The following is an 18689-nucleotide window of genomic DNA, read 5'->3' on the forward strand; positions in this document are numbered from 1 at the left end:
CTTACTAATAGAAATTGTTCTGTATATGAGAGAAGTGTGTCTCTGGGTATTTTGGACAGAAGAAGAGCATGAGAGATGAATATGAGCACGTCAGGAGTTTGTGTTGTGGGTATTTTAGATCTTGTGCTGTTTTTCTGTAGATATAATCGAGATGGACTCTAAGCGTGTGCCCAGAGATAAACTGGCCTGCATCACCAGCTGCAGCAAACACATCTTCAACGCCATCATGGTGACCAAGAAGGAGCCGGCATCAGCCGACGATTTCCTCCCCACGCTGATCTACATCGTGCTGAAGGCCAACCCTCCACGCCTTCAGTCCAACATCCAGTACATCACTCGCTTCTGCAACCCCAGCCGACTGATGAGCGGAGAGGACGGCTACTACTTCACCAACCTGGTGAGGATTCTCTGTGCGTGTCTCTGTGCGTGTCTGTGTCTCTGTGTGTGGCTCTGTGTGGCTCTGTCTTTCTGTCTCTTTGTGTGTCTGTGTCGCTTTGGGTTTCTCTCTGTGTGTGTGTGTGTGTGTGTGTGTGTGTGTGTGTGTGTGTGTGTGTGTGTGTGTGTGTGTGTGTGTGTGTGTCTTTGTGTGTGTCTTTGTGTGTGTCTTTGTGTGTGTCTTTGTGTGTGTCTTTGTGTGGCTCTGTCTTTGTTTCTCTTTGGGTTTCTGTGTCTCTTTGAGTTTCTGTGTGTGTGTGTGTGTGTCTTTGTGTGGCTCTGTCTTTCTGTGTCTGTGTGTGTGTGTGTGTGTGTGTGTGTGTGTGTGTGTGTGTATGCTGCAGAATAACTTTTAATGTAAAATGCATTTTAGAAACTGGCTTAGATTTGTTCGATTGCTCTTAAGTTTTCCTGATGACATCATCGATAACCCCGCCCCCATCGTTTTCCCCACAGTGCTGTGCGGTGGCGTTTATCGAGAAGCTGGACGCTCACTCCCTCAACCTGAGTGTGGAGGATTTTGAGCGCTACATGTGCGGCGGTAGCGGATCCGGTGACGAATCCCCATGCAGGAGATCCGAACCCCCGTCCCAGTGGCTGCTCGAGCCTCTCTCTGCTCTGCAGGACCGCCAGCAGCGGGTTCTGGAGGAGGCGCAGGATCTGCAGATTGAGATCCAGCGCTGGCAGGAGAGTGTGAGTCGCGAGGTGCAGGACATCCTCAGCAAATACCCACTGGAGATCAAAAGGCAAGCGGCACACGCCATCGACTGTGAGAACGAGGAGAACGACAGGCTGCCTCCTCCCCTGCAACCTCAAGTGTTCACCACCTAGACCTCCACATTACTGGAGTCAGAGTCAGTCAGTGTGAGTCAGAGTGAGTCAGAATGAGTCAGAGTAAATCAGTTTGAGTCAGAGTGAGTCAGAGTGAGTCCAGTCCCTTTCAGATTAACACTACAACTAAAGTGATCATTAATACATTTTGCTTACAACTGCAGGTTTTTTTTTAGAGCCTGTGGTATCCTGTTGAGTTTTAAACCTAAATATTTATTTAATTTTGTGTTTTAAGACAAACAATTAACTGATTCGACTTGTGAACACGATGACGCTGCTTATTGAATTTATATTTTTCTTCACTGAACCTAATCTGAATTTTTATTACGTATGAAACTGACCAAGTGCTGACCTGTACTGTGTGTGGGTGAGAATTTGTGACTGTGTGCAATGGTGTGTGTCTACAAACACACACACACACACACACACACAGAATTGTAATATTGACGTGTGACCTCCACCCTCCCACAGTGTAGAGACAGTCTGCTATTTCACATGCAGCTTTGCAGACGTATAAATGACACCTGAGAAAGTGTTATAATACTTTAATAATAGTAATAATGATGATGATGATGGTTATGGTTATGACATTCCTGCATTTGTAACTTTCTCATTGTGACAACAGTTTTTTTCCTCCTGAGCTTTTAATTAGTCCTCACGTGAAGGACACGGGAGATCATCAGTGTTCACTTCACTGCCATGGTTTAGTCATTTCACACTGCACATCTGCTTTAATATCAAACTACATTTAAACATAAAAAATACTCTACACACACACACACTGCATGAATGAATGGACACTGACTACTTTTAAAGGGCATTGCTTGAAAATATGTAAATAAATCTTCATAAAGTCAGGGAGATTCACCAGGTACGCTGTAAATGTTTGTGTAAATGCTCGCCTTTTTTTCCGCTTTTAATATTAATATAGTGTACAGTGGTGTGATGATCAGTTGTACGTAATCAGTTGTTACAGGGTTCTGCTCAAAGACATAAATTCAAAGGGATGCCGGATGTGTACATCACAATTCACGATTAGGGCTCTTGTGGGCGTGGCTATTATACTGGGTGACATTTGATTGGATTTGTCTTAATTATTCAAATCTTTAAATCTTTTTTTTTTCTTTTCCATTTCAATAACTGATCAGTAAAAACCTGCTGAATGTGAGTGGTGCATTTATTAAGAGTTTATAACCATGTTATAAACACCGACTACAGCCTGAGGAGTGAGATTGGTTTAAAGCACGTAATGGGGACTGATCCAGAGAACACACACACACACACACACACACACACACACACACACAAACTCTAATTGTGATGAAAGTGCAGTGGTGTGAGACTGGTTGTATTCATAAAGCACACACGACTGAATGGAATGTCCTGTAAATTAAAAATGAATGAATAAATAAATAACATTTTCATACGTGTGAGTTTTTTTCTTGCTTCCTGAAATTGTAAAAGAAATCCCAGACCTGTTTATTTTTAAACAGGTCTTTTTAAATAGGTCTCAGCACCTTGAAGCGCTTTATCCTGACCAATAAAGTGCTGATTAACACCCTGAAAAGGGTTTTTGTGTTAATTTCAAAGCAAAACACTCTTATGGACAAGCAAAAATGATTTGTTTTGTAGATAACTAGGTGTAGAAGGTTGTTGTTGGTTTTTTTTTCATTTCAGGTGTAATAGCATGCTCAGACTGGTTTCAGAATGCTCCTCTGGAACATGACTGCAGATCTTTCGATAAAATATAAGGAATTGGCTGAAACAGCTCGACAGTTCCTCACATTCCTGTGAATCTGAGTCTCAGTTCAGCTCCATCCTTCATCCATGCTGCATCTGTTCTCACTTTAGAAAATGGGTCACATGTTCCTATGGGTCCTAAATTAATGACACTCTATAGATAGATAGATAATAGATGGATGGATGGATGGATAGATAGATAGATAGATAGATAGATAGATAGATAGATAGATAGATAGATAGATAGATAGATAGATAGATAGTCAGTGGGTTTCGATGTGGGATTGTGTTACATTTGCATTGTTTTGACTGATCAATGTTTTTTATAGCACCATGATGAGCAAAACATCAGGACAATCAGGAGATCAGACCTGCAGTCCTTCTGCACACGGAAACACTGTTTTATCTACAAATAGAAATCGTTGCTTTTTGTCCTGCTGTTGCCTCTGATTTGGTCATGTTCTACTTTTTTGGGTGAATGTAGTGAATAACGTGGAGTTTATACATTAGAAGATTGAACACGCGTCTGGTTCGTGTGGATCTCAGAGACTTTTCTACACCGCAATGCAGATCCACACCATGAGCATGGTTTATAAACCCCGCCTGCTAATCACGAAACTGCTTCTGATTGGAGGATGTGAGGTCCATGCGGGCGCTACCATTGGTTGAACCGGTTTCCCATGGCGACATGCATTGACAGCGCGAGTCGCATTTGGACGCTATATATGCATTTTTTGGACGCTTAGCTTAGCATAGCATAGCTTAGCATGTATTAGCTGCAGAGAGGACCGCGGTCTTCCTGTGTGGTGTTTCAGTCGGTATCATTGTATTTAGATATTCGGAGCGAGTTACATGTTGGGGTGACGTGTGTTAGGTGACTGGTTAAGAGGTGAGTTTCGTGACGTGAGCGAGCTGGTTAACGTTACTAGCTGCTGGCTAACCGTTAGCGTTATTTTCCTCAGAAGGCTCCTTCAAGGTCCCGCCTCTCCCTGAACAGGATTGGCTGACGGCAGTGATCAATTCCTGTAACGATTGGCTGATCGTAATAACGTCATTCGCGAGCTGCGCGCTGATTGGACCTAATCCCTGTACTGGAGGTTTTGTTGGAAAACGAGGTGGAAAGAAAAATAACGCCAGGTAACAAGCGGATAATGAGACAGTATTATTTATTAATCTGGTGTTAAAACCATTCTGCATTCATATTATATATACTATTTACTGTTAAATCGGATTGTTTAGACAAATGTAAAAAAACAAAACAAAAAAAACAGAGTCTCAAGTCTGAGCTGAAGGCTGCTAGCTGTAACCTGCATGATTTCATTTTCATAAAATACCTGTATACACACACACACACACACACACACACACACACACACACACACACACACACCATTTAAATTAATCAAATTAGTTTGTTATTGAAGTTCCATAAATGTACATCATTTTATTCATCCTATCATTTGTTTCATACCAAAAAAAAATATGGAATGGAATAAACCCAAGTCATGATCAGGATCTCTCACCTCCAAACCTGAACATCTGCTGAACATCCTGACCTGAAGGTCTCGACCATATACTACTACATACTGATGATCACTTTCATCAGATACACAGCTCTAGTGTTTGGATTTTATACCATTATAAGAGTGTTTGTTTTTCCTCCAGTGATTGATTTTGAACACACACACACACACACACACACACACACACACACACACACACACACACACACAGAGTCCTGGATTAAAACACCCTGGTTGTGATCTCTCCAGCCTGTAGGAGGAAACGCTGGCCGACATGGACGAGCAGAGCGTCGAGGTACGGCACAGTGTTTAATATCAGTTCAGTGTGTGCTGGTTGGTGTGTTGTGTAACTGTTTATCTGGAGATGCAGAAATCTGTGTGTGTGTGTGTGTGTGTGTTGAATCCTTTTGTTCTTTTCGCTGTAGAGTATAGCGGAGGTGTTCCGCTGCTTCATTTGTATGGAGAAGCTGCGAGATGCTCGTCTCTGCCCACACTGCTCCAAACTCTGCTGCTTCAGCTGCATACGGGTGAAAACACACACACACACACACACACACACACACACACACACACACACACACACACACAGATACTCTGGCTAATAATCAAGTTTTTGTTGAGTAAAGAATCAATGCACCAGAAATGGTGCTGTACCTGTTTATCTCACCATTTATCAGACCACATGTCTGCATGATGAGAGCTTCACCCTGGTGTTCCTCTCGTACCAGGTGATAAAATACCTGCATCAGGTCTGCATTCATCATAGCTGTCACATCTGAGTTAAATTACAACCAGTGAACCAGTTTGTACTCATTAACCAGTCACTCTCCAGAGTTACTGACTTGATTGTGAAATATGAGGGAATCAGTGATGAGTCCACAGATGTCCACAGACCATTCACTGATATTCCTACTTACACCATGTGGTCAAAAGTATGTGAACCCCTGACCATCACTCCCATGCTTACTGAACATCTTTATTGTGACTGGTGTTTCTGAACACTGCATTCATAATTATACACCTTCATTTTGTGTGTGTGTGTGTGTGTGTGTGTGTGTGTGTGGTAGCGTTGGCTGACAGAACAAAGGGCACAGTGTCCACACTGTCGGTAAGTTTTTACTCCAGACAGTGTGAAAGTGTGAGATCTGTTGATATTCTGTACATGATTATTAGTCACTTTTTAACACACTGCCAGGTTAGAAAAGGTGTGTGTGAGAGTGTGTGTGTGAGAGTGTGTGTGTGAGAGTGTGTGTGTGAGAGTGTGTGTGTGAGAGTGTGTGTGTGAGAGTGTGTGTGTGAGAGTGTGTGTGTGAGAGTGTGTGTGTGAGAGTGTGTGTGTGAGAGTGTGTGTGTGAGAGTGTGTGTGTGAGAGTGTGTGTGAGTGTGTGAGTGTGTGAGTGTGTGAGTGTGTGAGTGTGTGAGTGTGTGAGTGTGTGAGTGTGTGAGTGTGTGAGTGTGTGAGTGTGTGAGTGTGTGAGTGTGTGTGTGGTTTTTGATTATTTCTACAGTATTTAGTGCAGAATATCCCCAAAGTGATTATAAATACATTAAACGCTACCACTATATTTGAGATTTGATTTAAATATTTGACTGTTTTTAATGGACAAAATCAAAAAGTATTTTATTTATAAAGAATACAAAATAAAGATCAGACTGAAGTGAATAAAGGAATAGTAGATAAATGGGGATTATGTGTGTATAAGACTACAAAACAGATGTAATTCTGGAACTAAGATGTGATTATAGCATCACTTCATTATAGCATAGCACAGGCCAATCTGTTTATATATATGTGTGTGTGTGTGTGTGTGTGTGTGTGTGTGTGTGTGTGTGTGTGTGTGTGTGTGTGTGTGTGTGTGTGTGTGTGTGTGTGTGTGTGTGTGTGTGTGTGTGTGTGTGTGTGTGTGAAGAGCTCCGTTACAGCTGCGGGAGCTGGTGAATTGCCGCTGGGCCGAGGAGGTCACACAGCAGCTGGACACACTGCAGCTCTGTAATCTCTCCAAACATGAAGAAAACGATAAAGACAAGTGAGCAGCACACCGCGTTCACACCACCACACCATTATACTCACTACATTTTACATTCACACTCTCTTCCAGAGCAACTTCTCATTTGCACTACTGAGCAGATGAGGGTTAGGGCCTTGCTCGGGGGCCCAGCAGTGGAAACTTAATAGTGCTGGGATTTGAACCTCACAAGCTTCTGATCAGATGTTAAACATCTTAACCAACTGAGCTGCTACCTGTGTTTCTCCACGCTGTTGTTTTGTGTCACACCCCTCTGTTTATTCCACATCACACACGGTTTCTCTACGTGTTGCTCCTACAGCAGTGATGAAATGTACCACCGTGTGAAAAGAAACACAGCTCAAATAAAAACACACAATGAGACACTTAGGACGTTATTATGACCTTTAACCCCCTTTCCTGTCCTGCCCCGCCCCATCAGAGCAAATCAGTAAAAGAATCTGGAATGATTGACAGTTGTATGTGTGTATTTACACTCACAATGGGGTGTAACGTACATGAAATCGACTGTTCGGTACATACCTCAGTTTATAAATCACTGTTCAGTGCTATTTACAAAAGATAAAATTATGTTTTATAGATTGTTTTTTAAATCAATTTTATTTATTTATTTATTTACAGATGTGAAAACCACCATGAGAAGTTGAGTGTGTTTTGCTGGACCTGCAAGAAATGCATCTGTCATCAGTGTGCACTGTGGGGAGGCATGGTACACACTTAGTTCTTGCTCCTGTAGTCAGAATACTGTTATTTCCTATCGAATCAGTTAATGTGACAGATACACACAGATCTCACACAGATACACACATCATTGTCTTTTGGGTTGTTTTGTTTGAATATTTTTTATTATTACAGCATGGAGGACACACTTTCAAGCCCCTGGCTGAGATTTACGAGCAGCATGTGAACAAGGTGAACGAGGAGGTGGCCAAACTGCGACGTCGTCTCATGGAGCTCATCAGCCTCGTCCAGGAAGTGGTACACTGACCAGAAGTTTTGTTCAAAAAGAAACGATTCACTTTAAAATGCGTCCATGATGAGGGCTATCCACTAGGGGGCACTAGAGTTCACTATATTTTTACAGCTCGAGCAGAGGAGGGCAGTATTTGTGCAGTCTGTGTGTCTGATTTAAAACAGTTCACCTGTGTGTTAGTGTGTGAGAGATGTGTATGTTTGTTACCCAGGAGAAGAATGTGGAGGCGGTGCGAGGGGCGAAGGACGAGCGAGTGCGAGAGATTAGGAACGCTGTAGAGATGATGATCGCACGGCTGGACAATCAGCTCAAGAACAAACTCATCACACTCATGGGTAAACTGCGCACACACGCACAAACATGCACACACTTCAAGTTTACTTTCAGATAGAGAGAAGAGCTGTGTGTGTGTGTGTGTGTGTGTGTGTGTGTTGGACAGGTCAAAAGACGTCCCTCACGCAGGAGACAGAGCTGCTAGAGTCTCTGCTGCAGGAAGTGGAGCACCAGGTGGGTGAAGTCACACTTTATTTTTTTAAGGTTTTATTTAAAGGTTGATGGACTGTTTTGTTGATATTATACAAATAGTTAATTTGGATTGTACTTGTCAATAACCGATTAATCAACCGATATAATGGATACTGGATAAAAAAATAAAATAAAATGACACTCCAATAGTACTGAACTTTATTACCAAAAAAAACCCAAACAGTACTGAATTTTGAAAATGTGCTAAATGAAATAAATATGAATATATTCATTAATAATTATAGTTATATAATAACAAAATTATAAATATAATATAGTGCTCTCTGTGCATCTCATGTGTAAATACAAACAGCATGTGGTGTCAGTGATTTGCCTCTAGAGGCCGCTCTTGTAATAACAGCAGACCAGAAGCCGGAAAAATAATCAGTGAGGAATAAAGATTTATTAACCTTATTTACATAAATGAGAGTAAATTATGGTAATTAAAAAAAAAAAAAAACTACCTATCTATCTGTGTGTGTATCTGTGTGTGTGTCTGTCTATCTAATAAATCTGTTATGTTCTATTCCAGCTGCGCTCTTGCAGTAAGAGTGAGCTGATCTTGAAGAGCCCAGAGATCCTGCTCATGTTCCAGCAGGTCCACAGGAAGCCCATGCAGTCCTTCGTAACTACGCCTGTACCACCTGACTTCACCAGGTAACACACACGCTCACACAGAGCAACACTGCCTGAAAGTTTGTAAATTAATCCTTTCATCTTACAGACTTCAAACATACCATTTATTTATTTGTTTACTTGTTTGACTTGGACGTTTGTGGAATGAAACATGATTACAGAGACGCTGAAACAGACGTGTTTGAACATTTGCTAACCGTTTTGTCTGTCAAACTTCTGTTACTTGTTCTTTTGTTGGGTTTATGGATTACAACACTTGGAGAAAGCTGTAAATGTTTGAATGGTAAATCTGTTCATCTAGAACTTTCCTACATGTGTTTCCTCAGTGAGCTGGTTCCTGCTTACGACTCGAGCACTTTCGTTCTGGCAAACTTCAGGTATTTAATGGATTTAATGTTTCTGCAGTTAAGGTAGGTGTGTGTGATTTTGAGTGTGTGTGTGTGTGCAGTACACTGAGACAGAGAGCAGACCCAGTGTATAGCCCTCCACTACAGGTGTCAGGATTGTGCTGGAGGCTGAAGGTTTACCCTGTAAGTGATTTTTACACCTTTTTTTTTCCTCTATTTTTTGTGTCACCTTAATAAAATGCTCAGTGTGTGTGTGTGTGTGTGTGTGTGTGTGTGTGTGTGTGTGTGTGTGTGTGTGTGTGTGTGTGTGTGTGTGTGTGTGTGTGTTCAGGATGGTAACGGCGTTGTTCGTGGAAACTACCTTTCCGTTTTCCTGGAGCTGTCAGCAGGCCTGCCTGAGACCTCCAAGTAAAGAACTCTTTTATTTTTTTATATATAAATATCAGTGTTGTGGTGTGTGTGTGTGAGTCATGGTGATCTGGGCCTATCACCTCTGTAGTATGATTGTAGCACTTTCATGTTGATCCTCAGCCTACCTGTGTGCAGGTATGAGTACCGTGTAGAGATGGTGCATCAGGCTTCCAATGACCCGACCAAGAACATCATCCGCGAGTTTGCATCAGACTTCGAGGTGGGTGAGTGCTGGGGCTACAACCGCTTCTTCAGGTTGGATCTTCTCGCTAGTGAGGGGTATCTCAACATGCAGACCGACACACTCATCCTGAGGTTTGTATTGAAATCATCACTTGTCCTCCTGTGTGTGTTATGATGCATAACATACCTAGGAAGTAAGAAAAGTGTGTGTGTGTGTGTGTGTGTGTGTGTGTGTGTGTGTGTGTGTGTGTGTGTGTGTGTGTGTGTGTGTGTGTGTGTGTGTGTGTGTGTGTGTGTAGGTATCAGGTGAGATCACCCACCTTCTTTCAGAAGTGCCGTGATCAATACTGGTACATCAGCCAACTGGAGGCGGCGCAGTCCAGCTACATCCAACAGATCAACAACCTAAAGGAGGTGAGTGCAGGAAACACACTGCGCACACACACACACACTACATGCTGTGTACACACTGCACACACACTACACACCCTGTATGTGTCTGTGGTGTGTGTTTGGATCAGAGGCTGGCCATCGAACTTTTCCGGCGACAGAATTCTCGGAGCTCGTCCCCACCCGATCACCGCATGTGCCAGCCCACATCCAGCACCAGTACCACTGCTTCGGGCCGAGACTCCCGCCCTGGGAAGAGCACTACCGTAGAGGACGGGTCACTGGTGAATGGGGACCAGACAAAGGAGGAGGAGGAAGAGGAAGAAGAAAAGACGCAGCATGATGACTCAAATGTAAGGAGACATTTCACAAACGATACGATACATTACAGATACATATGAAGAGCCACTGATGCAATATGATACGATTCCTCCTTATTACGATGCAGTACGAACCCGTTTTTATTTGATTCAACACAATACAATTCAAAGGATATGATGCTCTGCAATTTAATATAGTAAAGATCGTCCACTTTTATTTCTTTGTCTCAGACAGACAGCAAATCATCAGTTTACTTTAGTGCCTTCTGACTTCTAACGCACTTCTAACGCACGCCCCTTTCACACGCCTTTGTAGTGCAAAAAAAATAAACTGTTGTGTCTTCTAAAAGTTACAGCTCTACCTCTGCCATGTTAATCTGTATTCTCTGACTTTCAGGACACGCCTCGGCCTCCGTAGTGTTGCGATGCGTCATATTCACGTAGCAGCAGCGGTGCTGAGAGAACGCGCTCGAGATACAGTTTAGCGAGGGGAAATCCAGCTACATAGAAAATATTAGTCACAAATTATTGGTCACTTTCTAAATAATTGAAGTATAGCACATCTACTAATAATTATAAATAAATAAATCTGATTTTATCACACTTTTTTAAATTGATGCATCACGTCGTTAACGTTTATGCCATGCACCATGTGAATCAGAGAATCTTGTCCATAGTAGACAGAGGTGCAGGTTCATCTGGAGTGGGAATGTGGTTGTGTCTTTGACTCCATATATGGAAGTTATTAATAGAAGGATTCCACTGGTGTTAATATTCACAGCTGTTTTGAAAGGCAGGGTGCTATTTAGAAATGTCAGTTTAGGATTTTGGTTGACGGACACGCCCCCCCAGGTTGACGGACACGCCCCCCCAGGTTGATGGACACGCCCCCCCAGGTTGATGGACACGCCCCCCCCAGGTTGATGGACACGCCCCCCCAGGTTGATGGACACGCCCCCCAGGTTGATGGACACGCCCCCCAGGTTGATGGACAGACCCTACCATCTGATTTTATGGACGTTCATTAAATCTAATTGCTGTCACCAAGGCAGCAAAATTCTCCCGATTAGATTCGGTTCAAAATAATATATAATTATTTGTCTGTGACCAGCATCAGTTCTTGGTTCTGTAACGTGTCGGAAATCAATCCGCAGCTCGGAGCAGACCCGGCTAACAGATCTGAACATATCGCACAAAGTCTGTTCAAAACCAGACTAAAAGTATGTCTCATGCACAGAAATAGCAACTGCAGATCGAGTGATAAATCAAACCTAATGACACATGTGACACGAGGAATTAATCTCTGTCGAGAGTAGAGGAGCTGCAGCTCGCGCAGCAGGACATCTCATCTTCTCCTCATCAGCATCCTCAAGTAAAAAGTAGTCCTGCAGAAGATCAGGAGGGTGGGGAGAAGAGACGTCTGAGCGGAAAAGAAAGATAAAAATATAGTGATTATTTTCCTGTAAATTCACTGCGTATGCACACTACATATAGGGTACGTTACATGAATAGTTCAGGATTTACGCAGTAAAGAGTGCATAAATGCTGAATTACTCATGTAACGTACCCTATATGTAGAAAATACACTTTCTTTGTATTTTCCAAGTCTGGTTCCTCTCAAGGTTCCTTCCTCACACCATCAGTGAGTTTTTCCCTGCCACATTCGCCACTGCTTTATTTTTGTAAAGCTGCTATGAGACAAAGTCCATTCTACAGAAGAAGTCCATTCTACAGAAGAAGTCCATTCTACAGAAGAAGTCCATTGAACAGAAGAAGTCCATTCTACGAATAGAATAGAATTGAAATCATATAAAACCGTTCTGCACCTACTTTCTATTTGAAAGTATATCATCAGGCACCATGATTCATTGCCACGGTGTTGTTTTTCAAATGTCCGATTAAATTTGGTTCCTGTAACCATGTGTGATGTTAGGAGCTGTCTGACGGTGACCTGGAGGTGGACTGTCTGACCGGAGACGAGGACGTGAACCCTCTGGACGGCAGCAGCACATCCGGCAGCTCCACGGCCACCAGCAACACGGAGGAGAACGACATCGACGAGGAGAACATGTGAGTGTCGGTTTCATCCAAGGCAAAGGCTGAAGCTCAACACTCATCAAAGGCTTCCTGAACGTCTGAGTCTGGGATCCTGGTGTAAATTATTAATGAGGGCGTAATACCTGTAATTTGATAAATGTATTATATCAGCAACACTGCAAATGAGCGCTGGCAGTAAACGCTAGTCAGACAGAACCCAGAGATCAGAGCTCGACCCGATAAACCCAGTGAGTCAGGGTTTATTCAGCATGGCTGCTGTCGTTGTGTAAAGTGTTTAATTTTCTGCTGTAGACATGCAGACAGTCGAGTCTCCGCCGGAGTGCTGGCCTTTAGGAGCGAGTAGGCAGGACTAATTCAGCCTGAAAGGGCAACTTTACCCAGAATTCCTCTCTTCTGCACTCTGTCTAATAAAAGCACAGCTTCTATCTGAGCTGAAAGCTGCGCGTGTGTGTGTGTGTGTGTGTGTGTGCGCACACTGGAAAAGTGTTTTAGTATTTGTAGTGATATGTCACAGTGGTGCTCCTGCCGCAATCTAGCGACACACACACACACACACAAAGCTTTCAAACCAGATAAGACAAATGAGTCATCAGAGCTCCTCTGTCCAAATGCCTTATCCTTTCTCTGTCTCTGTCTCTCTCATACACACACACACACACACACATCTACAGTCGCGCTCACACAAACACACTCATATTCACCCACGCACATTTCTTTTCACTCGGCTGGTGGATTTTGCTGCAAGACTCCTGTCAGCTCGGTGTTAGAGATGTGCCTTTCTCTCAGTCTTCCTCTCTCTCTCTCTCCCTCTCTCTCTCTCTCTCTCTCTCTCTCTCTCTTTATTCATATGAGTATTACTAAAATGCAGTAACCTGGTGGTGGAGTTACATACTATAAATTCCTTTATTTTACAGTACGTCGTGTTGGTAATCTGACAAGATTTGTTGTTTTCGTGACCATGTGGCTGTTTTTCTGGGTTATTCAGTTTCCTCACACCTCCAGAAAACATGCCAGTAGGCTTATTGGTTACTCCAGATTGCCCCTCGGCGTGAGTGTGTTTTCCTGACTCACACCCTGTGTTCCCGAGATAATCAGCAGATCCACGGAGACCATGGCTGAAGAGTGTTGGTTAGCTCCCATCTACCTGACTCCAGATTCTCCTCTTATATCCACCCATAATAACATTATGACCACCTGCTACCTTTTAATAGATTCTGACCACTGCAGACCAGGAACAGCCCAGCCCAGCTCTGACCCAGTCGTCTAGACGTCACAATTTGACACAACTCGCTTAAATCTTACGCCCATTTTTTTGCTTCTAACATCAACTTTGAGGACAAAATGTTCACCTGCTGCCTAATAAATAAATCCACCCACTAACAGGAGCCATGATGAAGATCATCAGAGTTCTTCACTTCACCACTCATAATGTTATAATGTCTAAATGTTATAGCTGATTTGTGTGTTAGATATGAGCTGTGATGTGGTGGTGATTTAGTACTGAATGTTCTCTCTCTTTCTCTTTCTCTCTCTCTCTCTCTCTCTCTCACTCTCATATATCAGGTCTGGAGAGAATGATGTGGAGTACAGTGGAAACATGGACCTGGAGGAAGGAGAAATTCCTGATGTTATAGGAGCTACAGGTGATTTTTTTTTTTATTATTATTATTATGCAGCCTGGAGCTGGAAACTAAAGCAAACATGCCGGGAAAATCTTTCAAGAGCTTTGGCTATAAAATGACCAGGGTTTGAAGACTGGGTTTAAAAGTAGATGACAGAAAAGTGAAATGTAAAGTGTGTAAAACTACTATTGAGCTATCAGATATGGGAGAAAACAAAGTGGTATGTAGCTAAAACATTAGCTAGCTAGTTATAATGAAAATAATTTTTTAAACTGTAGCCTATGTTAGGTAGCGTATGTGGTCGCTGACAGAATTGTAGCGAATGTAGCTTATTAGATTGCGAACTCTTGACAAATTCTTATCTTTTGCAACCGGAATTTAAACTCAGATTTGTGTAAATGAACCGTTATTGGATGTTTAGTGCTGGTTTTTGTCTGCTTAGTGCTCAGCACAACAGCGGCCTGTTTTCCGGTCATTATAGGTCATGGAATTCCAGTGGGAACCCTGAATTAAGTTTCTATATTTGGTGGTGTGTTTGTGTAAGTGAGCCACACTGAGCGCAGTGTCTCCCCCTGCTGCTCAGGAGGCTCCAGTGCAGGAATCCGGGGTTCAAGGAGGAACGCAGCAGGAGCCACGGCCAGTCTGCTGGAAATAGACCCGGTTATACTGATCCAGCTACTGGACCTGAAAGAGAACAGCCATGTGGAGTCTCTGTGGGGAATCCAGCCCCGGCCGCCTGCCTCGCTGATCCCCAGCCATGGTAATGCTCTTTAATTAACTCACACACATTGTGTGTGTTTGTATGTGTGTGTGTGTGTGTGTGTGTGTGTACTCCTGTAGCTGTAAAGGATCATTGACCTGAGCATGTTGTAAAGTTGTTTAAAACTAGAAATGAAAACACACCCGTTTGCGTTTTTCCAATTCAATTCCCTCAAGACACACACACACACCTTGTTTACGCAGCGGCTCTGGTCTCGGCCCGTAAAGAGCGAGAGCGTCGTTCTCAGCCTGTGCGTCGTTCTGCCCCGGACTCGGCCGTCCTGACCCGACTCAAGGCCCAGATGGCGGAGGTTCGCAGCAAGATGGCGGACGTGAAGGGGCAGCTGGAGGCTCGTGCTGGAGTCTCTGATGCTCGAGTCGCTCCTCTTTGCTCGGTTCTGGATCACAACGCATTAACCGACCCGGAAACAGCAGCACGACGCAAACCACGAGAACTGGACCTGCTGTTTAAAGCTCCCGGGACGAGCAAACACGGTCGCCACGGTACAGAAAAAACCCATTACCCATGGTGCATTACCGAGAACGCTTCTGTCAGCACTTTAAAACTCTACTGTGTATGTGTGTGTGTGTGTGTGTGTGTGTGTGTGTGTGTGAGACAGGTAGCAAGAAAGCTGTCTCCCCCAAGCAGGATGTGGGAGGCGCAGTGGGAGGAGTCTCCTTATGCCGGAGTGGTGAGGCTGGTGAGAAAGAGTTGAGAGGAGCAGCAGGAGATGCGCTTGAACCTTCGCTATGTCCTAGAGAGGGACCTTCCACTGCTGAAAGTGTGTACAAATCCATCGGCCTCGTCCCAAATCAGCACCTTGTGTGTCTCTCTGATTTGTTGTTTTTGTTGTGTTTAGTTTCAGTGAAAGCTCAGAGTGCACACACATCGCCTCTGTCTCTCTCCGGTTTCTCTGAGAACCGGCCCAAACCCGACGAGTCTCTTTACGGAGCCACAGGGAGCGAAACATTCAACCTGCCTGCTCTGAACACGACGCCCCCTGCAGGCAGCAAACTGCGCAGGCCCACCGGCAGCACGTAAGGATGCCCCGTCTCAAAGCACACTACCTCTTCACTATATAGGGCTCAAATATTCCAGTGCATCATGGGTAGTGTATATTGTATGCAGCTGAAGGCTGGTGATTTAGTAAACACACACACACACACAAACACACAAACACACACACAAACACACATCTCTCTCTCGCTGTTTCAGTGCTGCACTGCTGACTGATGCATCATTAGATTTTGAGCATGACTGCTCTGGAGACATCCACCAATCACTGCTGAGTCTCACAGAGCCGACATCTTCATCCTCACACCCTGAAGAAGGTGATACACACACACACACACACACACACACACCTGTAATGTAGTCTGTTCTGTGGTTTTTAGCAAGATGAATATGATCACTGCTGTTTCTGTGGTCATCTATGATCGCACTGATAAAGCGCTTTGTGTGTGTGTGTGTGTGTGTAGGCTTGTTGTGTCAGAAGCCGTCAGCACACTTGCTGCCAGGTATGAGCAGTGACAGCGAGGTGGAGTGTGACACCGAGAATGAGAATGAGGACGAGGTTGGAGTTCTGGAGGATGGAGAGGTTCTTACACTGCCCTGCTCAGGTTCTTATACCATCCCATCTCTCTCTCTCTCTCTCTCTCTCTCTCTCTCTCTCTCTCTCTCTCTCTCTCTCTCTCTCTCTCTCTCTCTCTCTCTCTCTCTCTCTCTCTCTCTCTCTCTCACACACACACTTTTCTATTTTTTTAATGAAATATTTTCACAAAATTCTGATTCTGCAGAGTGCTGAGAGTTTATTAAATGCTTTACACAGATGGAGTGAAAAGTGTGTGTGTGTGTGTGTTTTAAGGAGAGCAACTGATGCCCGATGATCTGAGCTTTGTGACTGGGGAGACCACTGAGAGGTGATCAGCAGACTGCAGACTACATGGGAGTGTGTGTGTGTGTACAGTATTTAGAAATGGAAAGCTTGTATACTACAGAGCTGTGCATTCTGTTATGTGACCAAGGGTGTACATATACATATAGAAATATATATATATATATGTGTATGTGTGTGTGTGTGTGTGTGTTGTGGATGGAGATGTTCGGCTTGAGGAACAAAGTATGGGGAAATAAGTATTTCATTAAGGACTTTATTACTGATTGTGAACCACTGTATGTTTTTTGCACAAGTGTGTGTGTGAGACGCTCTGTAAGGTGCTGGATCTGTACACTCTCCACTTTCCACATCTCACCTCTACCTGTCAGGCTTTAGGCCACACCCCTTTTCAGAATTGCACGCGTGCGATTCTGTCCTCGTGTCCACATTCACAGGAAACTCAGTGAGTAATTCATTTCCTGTTAATAAACGTTTCAGACGTTTAATTTCAGGCTGAACTGTTCCCGAGTGAGGAGACCTGCTGCTCTTCATCTTTCTCCAATCATCCGCTCCTACTGCAACCATGTGTTTGTGTGTTCCCCCTCTGTGTCCTGCTCCAGCAGGGGGCGCTTCCCAGAGACACGGCATGTTCAGCCCAGACACCCTGTCATCATCCTACACCATACTTGACCTTAAATAACCTTCACCTGTGTCTCACCAGAGATTCACCCTCATCAGGGTGTATCATGTTCTTGACCATCAGCAGGTTCTCACCTGTTCTGCATCTCACTCTCACGTTCGTCTTGGCTTTTATTTAGTGTCTATACTGTGCATTCTTTTTTCTATTTTTTTTTTCTTCTCCATGTCACAATAAACATGTTATGTAAATGGTTACATTTGTGTGTGTGTGTGTGTGTGTGTGTGTGTGTGTGTCTGTGTTTTCAACTCAGACTTAAATAAATATTCATCAACTATTAATGAACATATTTATGTAAAATTCCTGTTGCATTGCAGGAACTACTTTTTCAGATTGGAGGAAAATTGGTGTCTCCTTGTTGTATCCATACGCCATCAGGCTGTAAAATAACTGGCACTACTTTGTTGCTGTGAGTTCTAGAGTTTGTCTATAAGAACAGATTTAGGATTTTTTTTTTCTCATCTGTTTTATCTGCACACTTTATGCTTTATTTAGTTTATATATTATAGTAAAAAGTAAATAATAAGTGTCCTCAGTATCGAGCCTTGAGGGACACTTCTGCATTTATAAGTAAGTTTAGGGGAAACTGGATTTGTTGCTTTTCTTAGTACAGAGAAATGAGTTTTCAGACACCGAGCGAGTGCAGAGAGATTAGAGAGAAAAGCCTGGAGATTATTCTGATTGCTTTTCTGCATCTGCAGCTCCACATTACGGAGCTTCCTGTGAGCTCGTCCTGCATCACTGTGCTTGTCTGCATGTCCGTCTTCTCTGTGCTGGTGTCCCTAACCCGCTTCTGCTCTGTGTCCTGATTTACAGTTGCACTTTTCTCTCATGTTCTGCTCTATTTCTGCTGTTAGAAAGGTCACGTTTTAGAACAGATGATTGTGGTGTTGTTGACTGGAGCTGTGAGCTTGAGTCCCTGCTGATCTACATGTACATGATGTAATTACACACAAATAAAGAGTTTAATCAGTATGATGTTGTTTTATCTATAAATGGGCCACTGTGTGTTTATTGTGTGTGCGCGAGTGTGTGAGCGAGAGAGATCTTTGAAATCCTTTGGAGATTTGGCCTCGATTGTGTTTTTGGGGAGTGTTGGCATTGTCTTTGTCCTCATCACGTCTGCTCAGTGTTCTCCTGCCTCCTGACCACACACACATAGAAGGCGGTGTCCTGTCCATCACAATACTTGCTCAGAGCTATTTGTGTTCTTTTTTGTCTTTCTTTTCACTAACACCAGCTGTCGTGTGCTTATAGGATTCACACACACACACACACAATTTGCTCTGGTCATCCTTTGAAATCTTGCTTTATCAGAATGTTGGCTAAGAGATG

General features: G+C 43.5%; 3 protein-coding genes across 13 annotated transcripts in view; 2 read left to right on the forward strand and 1 right to left on the reverse strand.

Moving 5' to 3' along the window:
• The window catches only part of rabgef1 (RAB guanine nucleotide exchange factor (GEF) 1), an 8101-nt gene extending 5411 nt beyond the window's left edge, over window positions 1–2690 (forward strand). For 4 of the 7 annotated variants that reach the window (XM_083567854.1, XM_083567852.1, XM_083567853.1 and 1 more), the window contains 2 exons: window positions 141–397; window positions 892–1854. In XM_083567854.1, coding sequence (XP_083423980.1) covers window positions 141–397; window positions 892–1266 — 632 coding nt within the window. In that variant the 3' untranslated portion in view covers window positions 1267–1854. Of the gene's footprint in view, window positions 1–140; window positions 398–891 lie in introns of all 7 variants that reach the window. The other 3 variants (XM_083567855.1, XM_083567857.1, XR_014537739.1) reach the window with 2 other exon arrangements.
• Window positions 1909–18689, reverse strand: part of rad51c (RAD51 paralog C) — a 56443-nt gene continuing 39662 nt past the window's right edge. Inside the window, exon 8 of the transcript XR_014537758.1 lies at window positions 1909–2030. The gene's annotated coding sequence lies outside the window, so the exon portion shown is untranslated. The remainder of the gene's footprint in view (window positions 2031–18689) is intronic.
• trim37 (tripartite motif containing 37) lies at window positions 3662–18327 on the forward strand. 5 transcript variants are annotated; one of them, XM_083567838.1, is made up of 26 exons: window positions 3662–4142; window positions 4492–4568; window positions 4779–4824; window positions 4955–5056; window positions 5597–5637; window positions 6440–6556; window positions 7178–7265; window positions 7412–7534; window positions 7741–7864; window positions 7969–8036; window positions 8587–8711; window positions 9017–9067; window positions 9139–9220; window positions 9369–9445; window positions 9584–9763; window positions 9931–10045; window positions 10153–10374; window positions 12275–12411; window positions 13963–14042; window positions 14566–14781; window positions 14958–15284; window positions 15401–15562; window positions 15641–15818; window positions 15997–16112; window positions 16260–16400; window positions 16646–18327. In XM_083567838.1, exons 3-26 carry the CDS (start codon window positions 4804–4806, stop codon window positions 16702–16704), a joined length of 2952 nt encoding a protein of 983 aa, XP_083423964.1. In that variant the 5' UTR covers window positions 3662–4142; window positions 4492–4568; window positions 4779–4803; the 3' UTR covers window positions 16705–18327. The 5 variants fall into 5 exon arrangements, with proteins under 5 accessions (XP_083423964.1, XP_083423966.1, XP_083423965.1 ...); XM_083567840.1 differs by lacking the exon at window positions 4492–4568 and having other exon boundaries at window positions 3664–3895; window positions 3969–4143; window positions 14605–14781; XM_083567841.1 differs by lacking the exon at window positions 4492–4568 and having other exon boundaries at window positions 3666–3895; window positions 3969–4143; window positions 14605–14781; window positions 14985–15284.

The sequence above is a fragment of the Silurus aristotelis genome (genome assembly GCF_946808225.1).
Source record: "Silurus aristotelis genome assembly, chromosome: 18".
NCBI classification, from domain to species: Eukaryota; Metazoa; Chordata; class Actinopteri; order Siluriformes; family Siluridae; genus Silurus; species Silurus aristotelis.

What these genes read in the sequence shown, in the direction of transcription:
- trim37 (XM_083567838.1), top strand. Translation starts at nt 4,804, where the DNA reads ATGGACGAGCAGAGCGTCGAG. An exon ending in GAAGAAAACGATAAAGACAA is followed by an intron (nt 6,557 to 7,177) that starts GTGAGCAGCACA and finishes ATTTATTTACAG; the next exon opens with ATGTGAAAACCACCATGAGA. An exon ending in GTACCACCTGACTTCACCAG is followed by an intron (nt 8,712 to 9,016) that starts GTAACACACACG and finishes GTGTTTCCTCAG; the next exon opens with TGAGCTGGTTCCTGCTTACG.